Source organism: Eimeria maxima, genomic scaffold (assembly GCF_000499605.1).
Source record: "Eimeria maxima Weybridge genomic scaffold, Emw_scaff376, whole genome shotgun sequence".
Lineage (NCBI taxonomy): Eukaryota > Apicomplexa > Conoidasida > Eucoccidiorida > Eimeriidae > Eimeria > Eimeria maxima.
In genome coordinates, this window is record NW_013563828.1 from 10,001 (window position 1) to 20,333 (window position 10,333).

General features: G+C 56.9%; 2 protein-coding genes across 2 annotated transcripts in view; one reads left to right on the forward strand and one right to left on the reverse strand.

Moving 5' to 3' along the window:
- The window catches only part of EMWEY_00030640 (hypothetical protein, conserved), a gene marked incomplete at both ends in the record, with an annotated part of 5,955 nt that extends 3,499 nt beyond the window's left edge, over nucleotides 1-2,456 (forward strand). The window contains 2 exons of the mRNA XM_013478299.1: nucleotides 1-1,792; nucleotides 1,908-2,456. The exon at nucleotides 1-1,792 is cut by the window's left edge and continues 438 nt beyond it. Of these exons, the coding sequence (XP_013333753.1) occupies nucleotides 1-1,792; nucleotides 1,908-2,456 (2,341 nt within the window). The remainder of the gene's footprint in view (nucleotides 1,793-1,907) is intronic.
- A 739-nt stretch (nucleotides 2,457-3,195) lies between these two features.
- EMWEY_00030650 (hypothetical protein, conserved) lies at nucleotides 3,196-7,538 on the reverse strand (the record flags this gene model as incomplete). Its single annotated transcript, XM_013478300.1, has 2 exons — nucleotides 3,196-5,171; nucleotides 5,333-7,538. The coding sequence occupies 2 exons, from the start codon at nucleotides 7,536-7,538 to the stop codon at nucleotides 3,196-3,198; spliced, it is 4,182 nt and encodes a 1,393-aa protein (XP_013333754.1).
- Nucleotides 7,539-10,333: the final 2,795 nt, after the last annotated feature.

Sequence of the window (10,333 nt, forward strand, 5' to 3'; positions counted from 1 at the left end):
CAGACATGGTGCTGTATCCGGTGCTGTTGCAGGAGCAGGAGGGGCAAGGACTAGGGAGATGCAGCGGCAGCTACACCAATGGTTAGAGGAATTTGCTAAGAGGGCCCCTGATAGTGACGTAGCTCAGCTGCTGCAGCGGGACTCTCTATCCGAAACAGACTTTACAGGAGACACAGCAGCAGCAGGAGGAGCAGCAGCAGGTGCAGCAATAACAGGAGGAGGATCAGGAGAAACAACAGCAGCACTCCTACGTAAGGGAAGTATGTTTGTTAGACCTACTCGTACTATGCATGCAGGCAGTGGTAGCTTTACTCGTGATAGCAGCAGCAAGGATTGGGGGGAGAGACAGGAACGTTATGGTTTATCAAGAGGGGCCTCTTCTCCCCTTCTTAGTGTATACTCTACATCATCAATAACAACAGCAGCAGCAGCAAATGCTGCTGCACATGAATCTGCAGCAGACAATGCAGCAGAACCTGAACACCTGACACCGCAAGCTGTTGCCTCTCTATGGGCACGCAGCGCATGGAACTCAAGAGAAGAGGCAACAACTGCAGCAGACACAGTAGCAGCAGACACAATGGATGATAACCCCGCTGTAGCAGAAGCACGCAATGCAACACAGATTGGTGCTGTAGGAGGCTCCGCCTCTCCTGCCTCAATGTGTGACTCACCCAGTGACAGTGCTGCGGGTGCATCTCACGACAAAAAGCAGCAGCAAGAGCAGCAGGAAGAGCAGCAGCAGCAGCAAAGCCCTCCAGCGGAGGGTGCGACTGTCTTCCAACGCAGCCGCAAGAGGGGTACAGTGGTGGGGAGACCTCAACGAGGTGGTAATGCCAGCAGGCAGCAAGGGGCAGCAGTCGCAAATGCTGCTGCCAGCGTACTGCAGCAGCAGCTGCTGCAAGAGCAGCAGCAGGAGGCGAAAAATGAGTCAGACGCTCCTCTTAGCGACAGCGCAGCTGGGCAGCCTTCGCCCTCCGCTGCAGATGCGGACGCTGCAGCAGCAGCAGCAGCAGCTGCTGCTGCTGCTAAAGACGCATCAGGGGCGCATGCGAAGTCTGAAGAGCAGCGTGACAAGGACAATGTTGGTGCGAGTCAGACAGAGGAAGGTACAGCAGCAGCAGCAGCAGCGGAGATTTGCAATTCGGAGAAAACAGAAGAGGATGGTGTATCTCAAAGAGTGCAAGAAGCAAATACTGCTGCTGCTGATGGAGACACTGTCCCTCCCCAGCAGTCCGAAACAGAGACGCACCCTAGCAGCAGCAGCAGCAGCAGTGACAATAGCAGCGGCAGCCCCTCGGCTGTCTCCGATGTTGCAGTGGCTGCTGCTGCCACTGCTGCTGCAGCTTCGGCTGCTGCTGCAGCATCAGCTGCTGCTGCAGCATCGGCTGCTGCTGCTATAGCAGCAGCAGGAAATCTTCGGCGGAAGGGTCGGCCTAAGGCCCTCAAGCCCTCAGGGGCTCGCCCCCCTGTCTCATTTTCGCTGGGTGACCAGCAGCAGGAAGGAGGCGGTGAGGAGACACCAAAGGACGAGAGAGCTGCTGATGAAGAAGACAGAGCGACAGCGGGGACTTTAGAGACAGCGGCAACTGCAGCAGAGACAGCAGATGCAGCAGCGCTTACAGCAACGTCACCCGGAGCAGAAGGAACAGCAGCGGAAACTGTTGCTCCTTTATCACCTGCTTCATTTTCTAGGACACGAAAGAGAGTAATGACCCGCCGTCCTCCCTTAGCTGCTGCGCAGCCCCTTGAGGCCCTGGGGGCCACCACTGCGGGGGGCTCTGTTGCTGTGGTGAGTCTTTTAAGAAGTCCCTTAGGAGCGAAGACCAGGCAGCAGATATAACCGTTAGATGCACTTGCATGCACCAAATTAGTTAGTAGCTGCTGCTGCTGTGCGATGCCCTCAGGAATCACAGGACAGCCAGGCACAGGACTCTGCCTCCTCTTCTTCTGTTGTTTCTGCTACTAAAACAGCCGGATCCGGCAATGTTGCTGCTGCTACTGAACCGGCGGCAGCAGATGGTGCTGCTGTTCCAACTCCGCCAGCAGCGACACGTGGTGGAGCTGCTGCAGCGCGTCCAGCAGCAGCAGCAGCAAGAGTTGTTGCAGGTGTGAAGGATGTGTGTTCATCTTGGGCCTCCTCAGGCATGCGTCTGGTGGCGCTAAGTGCCCTGAGGTTGCGAGGAGGGGGTGCCCTCCGTGCTCGTAAGAATGAGGCTGCTGGGGGGCCCTCTCAACCTCGCGTGAGGGTCTTCCCAGGACTCAACTCCCCTAAAGCAGAGAGACTAGCAGCATTTGTGCTACTGCTCTTTACCGCCCTCTGCGCCATTATTGCTGTTGCAGGGGACCTGCTAGGTGCGGCCTTCCTTGTGGTGGCCGTGCTGCAGCAGACGTGGGCCCTGGCATGGGCCTCGAGCACACACTTGATTGATTGGCTAGCTGAGCACTTCAGCTAGTAATCCGGCTAGCTGCTTCTCCTGCGTCTGCAGAGAGGATCCCCTCAGAAGCCCCACTGGCTAGCTGGATAGCGCAGGCTACTGCGTCGCTAGCTGGATAGCTAGTCAGCCAGCGCCTTGCGCCAGGCATCCCTGAACCCCAACGAAGAGGGGTCAAACGCATAAGACAATTCCTTTGCTCCACAGCACAATGCATGAACCAGTGAGCTCGCTTAGAAGCTAGCTAGCTGGCTAGCTAGCCAGCTAGCTAGCTTGCTAGCTACCCACGGCAAACGTAGTTCTAATTAGGCATAGAAGGCTATTTGCATCCAGAGCCTTAACAGGTCGACGTCAATGGCATCCTAGCTGGCCAAATAGAGGGGAGAAGGCGCTCCATCTCTCCAAGCTAGCTGCTAACTGAGCTCCTCTGTGGTAAGGGCTAGTTGCATACGTAGCTAGCTGGGGGGGAGCAAAGGCTGAATTCTGCATTCCAGCGACAACCATTCCTTTTAGAAAAGATTTATGTTCTATGAAACAGTTGGGGTATGGGTGAACAAGAAGTAGCTATGCCCCTATATGGCTAGCTGTGCTGGTGGCAGCACTTCGTGGCTAGCTCACGGCAGGAGGCCACCTGCAGCTACCTGAGTGCCGCTGTCTAGGGTGCTCAGTGTAAAGCCTTAAAGGAGGATCGTTGCCTGAGATGGTGTACACTGTAGTGAAGAGAGGTCCCAGGTAGCAGCGAAAGGGGCCCCTCTCTTATTCAGGACTGGGTTTCTCCCCCTTTCCAGCTGTCGTCTTGGGTAGGGGATGCCCATTGGTGGTCTGAAGAAGGGCCCCCCGGGGCCCCTGCGGCCCCGGAGGCGGCGGAGGGGGCCCCCGCTGCGTGGGCCTCGTAGGCGAACCACTGACGGGACCGCATGCGCACAAGCCTCAGGTCGTCATGTGCAACGAGAGTTTGCAGTTCTTCAGGAAGGAGAACGAATTCTTCTTTCCTGTTGTTAATGGCAAGACTGATGGCGCGACCTCGTGGCAGTATCTGCGCGCGGCGTACAACCCCGCGTAGGTGTTGCTCGTTGCCGGAGGGGAGCCCCAAGAGAGCCTTGAAGCGGACACAGATGGGGGTATTGGGTACGAGTTGGGCAATGCTAGCCTGTACCCTTGGGTCTTGTTGGGGTGTATTGGCAGCTGCATTGAGGCAGCCAGCATCTGTATCCTTAAGATTAAGACCAATAGCAGTGATATCTGCAGTGATTTCCTGCTGCAGCGATTTCTCCCGTGCCTGTTCTTCCAACCAGGCTTTAAAGACCTGTTCATATTCTTTCGTACTCACCAGCTCCTTGTACCGCCGCACAATGCTTGCCACTTCGGCCTCAGGGGGTGCTTCGTGCCTGTTCTTTGCATACAGCCACGGGTTAACACCGAAGAGGTAAGCTAGGACTTCAAGTTGACAGGTGCGAGCAGAGGGTAAAGAAAATGCAACATGATTCAAGTCTATACAATCACGAATTGCTGCTAAGCACCCCTTCTTATCTACACGTAACCTCTGCTTCAGCTGACCGCACAACTCCTGCCGCCGATGGTTGCACTTGCAACGACAGATCTTCTCGATGCCTACAGGCGCAGGACAGCATGCTGGTTTGCTGCCTCGTTGAGGCTTGAATCCCACTGCTGCTCCTTGGCTTCCCCCTCCTGCTGTCTCGCTGGGGGGGCCCGAGGGGGCCCCCAGAAGAGGCAAACGACGCTTCAGAGCCTCGCGCTCCGTGAAACGTAACAAACACAAACGACCCTCCTGCAGTAACTGCACCACCTGACCAACAGAGAACTGCAACTGGTGCTGAGGGGGGGACACCAACTTCAAAGGCAAATATTCCCCACATGGCACAGCAAAGTAACGCTCCCCAGCTTCAGCCATCACAAATCGAGATAGGGGGCCCCGAGATGCAGAAGGGCCCCCATCCGCAGACCCTGCAGGCGGAGACGGCAGAGGCGGCAGACCCATATCTGCCAGTTTCATATCCAGCACATCCTGGTGTATGTACACCCGAGTCCCTGGGACAAGATAGTTCAGCTGACGCAAAACCTTCAAATCGGGATTATATGCCAGCAACACCTCCCTGTCCGAGGAGCCCCTGACTCCGTCTGCAGGCGCATCCGCCAGTCGAGACGCTTCCGCCTGCTGCTGCTGTAGTAGTTGTTGCTGCTGCTGGTGCTGCCGCTGCGCTTGCTGCTGTTGTTGCTGCTGATGCTGCATCAGCAACTGCTGCCTGGGATCCCCCGTGTCCCGCATCGCCTCCGCCTCCATAGCCTCCGACTCGAACTCGATCTGGCTGTTGCCTTGGGGGCCCCAAGGCTCCAAAGCGTCTAACGCATGCAGCACCGAATCTATAGCTTCAGGCCCCTTGAGCATCTGCACCTCCTCTACCACTTCTTCTGCTTCTCCTGGGGCCAAGTGTACGTACGGCAGCTCCGCTATGTGAGCAACCAGGGGCCCCAAGGCCGCTCTATACCCCTCCAAGACCCAACTCGGAGGAGCTGCCGCTGGCAGCAGCAAAGAAGGACGCAGACGAGCCAGGTGCAGCTGGTAAGACACCCGGTTGCCGCGGCGTCGCCATTGAGGGCGCAGACGCCCCAAAGCCGTCAGCAACTCGACACACAAGTCTGCCTGCTGCACTGCAGACAGCGGCAGCGGAGGTGACCTGTTTGGCAGCAGCAATTCCCCGCTGCTCCTCCATACATCTGAACAGCAGCAGCAGCAGTAGCACAAGCAGAGCAAGAGGAGCAGCATGCAACACGGTACAACAAAAAGACCCCTGCAGTCGAAGAAATGCCGCAGCGAGCAAGCACACTATCTTCATAGTTCAACAACATATTTCCCTGCTGCTGCTGTGCATGTTTACCTTCGGCAGTCACAAGGGCGCCTTCCCCTGCAGCAGCTCGTTGGCTTTTTGCGGCCTTCTTCGATGCGGGGCCTCCTTGGGGAGCCCCTCCCCTTTTCTTTTTGCGATCGGGTTTACCCAAGCTCTCATCAGCTGCTGCTCTATGCGATGCAGTGATGCTTGACTCCTCCGGACATTCCGGGGAGGCCTTGTCATGGGGCCCCCCTTGGCCCCCCTCCTCTGCTGCCTGGGTTGGCTCCTCGGCCTCGGTAAGCACGGCGCCGCTGGCTGGCTGCTGGAGGCCCCCTCGACGATGGGGTCCCAGCAGACCAGCATGGGGGGGGCCCTGCTGCTGGCCCGAAAGCCATGGCCCCCAAGCAGCGATCTGCTTCCACGGAGGAGCCACCGGCTCCTCACAAGCCAACAGAAAGGCCCTGACTGTCAGCAGCGCATATTGCTGCGAAGCAACAGCAGACAAAAGACTATCGGCTGGGGGCCCCTGAGGGGCCCCCAACTGAGGCCATGAAGACGAACGAGGGGCCCCTCGCAGCACCTGCTGCGAGACAGTTAAACCGTTGGGGCCCCTCAAAAAAGCTGGAGTTGGGGCTCCCATGTAAGGGGCCCCCATGTAAGGGGTGGTCCCCACAGACCCTCCCATAACGCCTTGTGCACCTGGCAGACCCACCCAAGAAGGGCCCGGGGGGCCCCCGCAGCTTGAGTTGGGGGCTTTGAATAGCCCAGGTTCTCCTTGCTGCTGCCTGTCATTCACAATTGGGGGGACCCCCTTCCGCTGAAACGCACCCATGCCGGCCATCCCCACGGGTTCTGGCAGCTGCTGCACCTCTGGCTGCTGTTGCTGCTGCTGTTGTTGCGGCTGCTGCGGCAGAGGCGCTGCAGAAGCAGCAACCCTTAACGGCCCATTCTGCGGAGGGGCGCAGTCCAGTTTGGATGCTGCCCCTGTGGGCGCTGAAGTGGCTGGAGCCCCAGGGACCGCTAGTACGCCGGTGGCCCCCATAGCCCCAGGGGCCCCTATTGTTCCGGGGGGTCCAATAGGTCCAGGGGCCCCTATTGGCCACCGATGTTGAGATCCCTCAGTGTGAAGGCTTTCCGTTTTCCTTTTTGCAGTTTGCTGCTCCTCCGCTGGCCCCGTGAAGGTTGGGTCTTCCGCGCACTGCATGAAGGCCAGGGGCCCCGTGTTTCTTAACTGCAAGGGGCCTCCCCCTTCTGGAGGCAGATGGTAGGTACCATAATTGTGTTGGTGCATCTCATTTGTCACAGGGCGGAAGAATTCCGCATTTGCTGCTGCTGGGTTGAGGGGCCCTTCCTGGCTATAGACAGGGCCCTCAGCCACAGGAGGGGCCCCTTCAAACCCTATGGAAGCGACACTCGCCGGCTGCTGCTGCTGCTGCTGCTGCTGCTGCTGCGTGCGGCTTGGAGGCCCTTGGGACCACCGCCCCTGCCACTTTCCCTCTGCTGCAGCAAATTCCACCCCTGATGGAGGGGCCCCAGGTGGGCCCCCTGGTACACCTTCTCCCCCTATAAGCGCATGCTGCTGGCGGGTGTGCTGCCGCTGCTGCTGCGGGGGCGACAGCTGCTGCTGCTGAGGAGGCGGCAGCTGCGGCTGCTGCTGTGGCTGCTGCTGAGTTGCTGACTCAGGCAAGGGAACCGTCGGTGGTGCAGCAGCAGGCGCTCCTGCTGCTGCACCTCCTGCAGGATTTGTGGAGGTGGGGGGGCCAACCCAAGGGTTCTGACGCACAGGGGGGCCCCACTGATCTGCCTCAGCAGGTACAGCGGCAGGGCCCACAGGCGGAGTGGGCCCTTCGGTGGTGTTTGCTAGGGGCCCCTGCACGAGAGGGGGGCCGAATGGAGTCTCGGGGTCCTTAGGCGTGGAGGCTGTGGGAAAAAAGGATCCTGGTTGTTGTTGTTTTTGTTGCAATGAAGGGTTGGGCCCCCATGCAGCAGCAGCAACATTGCCTCCAGCCGTCGGTACACCCCATTGGATCAGCACTCGCTCACCTGTGTCCATGAAGGGCTGCAACTGTCCCGACACTGCAGGTGCAGTAGCCATGGTCCCCGGGTTCTGGAGAGGAGCTGGGGCACAGCTGCTGGGGGCCCCAGGATGTCCGGTGGCCCCTAAGACTGGAGGGTAAGGGGGAGGACTGCTGCCGGGAGGCCCCTCTGTGTTGCGCGGGGCCTCCGAAAAGGGACTACTTGGGGGCAAAGACATATTTGGAAGCAACCAACGTTGAAGGCCCACCAAGTGGAAGGGGTGGAGTGCGAGCGTCTGGGGGCGGGGGCCCCCAGAACCGCCCGTTCTACTGGGGTTTCCGCAACAAGGGCCTTTCCTTCATGAGTTGGGGGGCACTGTAGGGGCCCTTCGTCTTCTGACCTTTCGCAGTTCAGGCTGCGACGAGATGCTGCTGCCCTCAGGGGCAATGTGGCTGAATGGGGGCCCTGTTGGGGCCCTCTCTTCTGAACCGCAGGGGCCTCTCGCTGTACTGCAATGATGCTGTATCTGGTGGAAGTGCTTCGGGCGTATGCTTTAAAAGGGGATGGCGACAAATACTCTCCTTTTCCGCAGCTGTCTATACACCCCAGGGCATCTGCCCCCGCGGGCAGCGGCCAAGCATTCGGCGATCTTGAGTGGGCCGCTCTTGCCTTCTGCGACTTTGAACTGAGAAATCATAATAAGAGTTCTGATTAACAATTAATGTCACGAAATAAAACCAAGAGAAATCATGCAGCATGGCGTAGTGGCCATGTGGCTGCCCCCCTGGCCGGCTGCCTTCCCTCGGCACTCTGCTTCCCCCTTTCTGTACACATAAAGTTCCGCGATACTTTATGAGAAGTCATTTGTAAATAAAGGAGTTAAGCATATGGAGATGAGTAGACTTGAGGCCATCTACTTTTTCTGCGGCTCCGGCCGGCCCCACTGTTTCCTAATTACTCACATATGCACAGCCCTGAAGGGGAAGGAAAAAATAATTTTAGCATATCATGCCTGCTGCTGTGATGTTGAGATTCCGTCCTCCCCTGTGCCGTCCCAGGAGTCCACTCACTCTAATCTAACCATATGCAGTCAGACTAGACCACTAATTGCATTAGGGAGGACAGCACATTGCTTCGAACCACGAACGATTGATCCTATGCAGAGTGAAGTGTTATATGTAAAGGAAGAAGGCCGCATTGGGGCCCAGGAAGACAAAGGAAGGAGACGAAGTTGGGAGGTTGGCAGAAAGTAGGAAGTAGATAAGTTGTAGGGACGTTTTAGGTGCTAGACTCAGTGATACTGGCTGTTCCTTTTCTGTCTAATGGCTTCGTCGTATGAGTAAGGGTCACGAAAAACGCAGAAGACCGTTTTGCTTGCGCTGCTCAGTGTTCTTATCCCAGCGCATTAGGTGGCGGTATCTCCGCGAGCACATCAACGCAACACGAGACGGCTGCATCTTTTGCGGGTTCTCTAATGTTTCTGCGAATGGGTCGAGTTGATAGCCTGGGTGGGCCTGCCCTATATGGTTTTGCATTAGCTGAAGGCTGGTATAGGGTTTAGAAAACAGCAACATATGAAATCATCGCTGCCCATCCGCTGTCCCTTTTAGAGGAACCGAAGCATTTCTAGTGAAAACTTCCTCCAGAAAATTACCTGTTGTCGAGCTGCCTCCTCTTCTCCCGGCCATTTCCTCTCCTCTCACCTATATCAGGTTCACCGAAAACGGCCAGCGCGTGGATTGGGCATGCACGAAAAAAGCCTCAAAAGCGTGCTTATACTCTATCTGAATCGTAAAGCAAATCTGCAGAAGTTCAGCTCTCCGTGTACCCCTACGCTGTGACTCAGTCTGGGTGTACAGGCAGCAAGCAGCAAGTACTCAATGTCTTATCTGTGTCTGTTGCAGTTGCACGGGAGTTCTCCTTTGCCCTCCCGATAGTCACGCTGCTAAAGGGCCTGTAGAGCAATACTAAACACATTTGTGCTTCTCGTGAACGGCAGACGGCAATTGCTTCCCTTCAGGTATGGAGTAGAGCTGCACAAAGCGCGAAGGGTTTGTCTGTGTGGCGGACAAGAGACTCCAAGGTGGAGCCACTCAGCAGTTGTGGTGCTTGAAGACTCTTGCAAGCAAATGCCTCCGGCACAGAAGACATATTTCCCCCAAAACACACATGTGTGGCATTGGGTGATTTAGCTGACTCGCACTTGTGCAGAAGCGACAACCAGATATAGACCCTGCCGTCCTGCTAGATAAATCTAACAAAACCTATCTACCTGGAGCCCGTAATATTGCTTATTGCAAATCGACAAAAATATGCAAAGCAAACTTCATACAAATACACACCCACAACCACACCCACCCACCACACACACACACACACACACACACACACACACACACACACACACACACACACACACACACACACACACACATATTGGTGTCTATTGTCTGCTGTCTTAGCCAGGAGATGCGTGGCTGAACGCTGCACGAGCGCTCACAGCACATCCCACGGACAGACATATAGACAGAAAGACCCCCACACACAAAGACACACCAATACCCACATGCATACATCCCCCCCCACACACACATGTTCTTGCGCATACAGTTACACACTAATGCATCACGCACATGCAATTATGCATGCGCATTGTGTATATGCATGCTGTAGATGCACAGACACGCAAACACGTCCAAATATGTAGGGGAGGCTGACGAAGAAGAGAGGCACTACCCACCAGCACCTGTCGAGGCGCTGTCTACTGGAATTGAGCGGAGAGGGGAATCGCCATAGGCGGCTGAGGGGTCCAGACCGGAAGATAGGACTACAAGGAGCGCAAGCAGTCATGAGAAGCTGCAACAGGACCAGCAGGACCAGCGGTTGCCGCAGCAGCACACGCACCAGCGTGTGCGTCAGCTACGTTTCCTTTCCACCGGACAGCAGAAAGGAACAGAGCGACGGGCTCGTCGCCTGAGACTCTACCCCGCGGCTGCGCGGGTCAGCAGAGAACTTGTCGTTATGGGGGGGGGG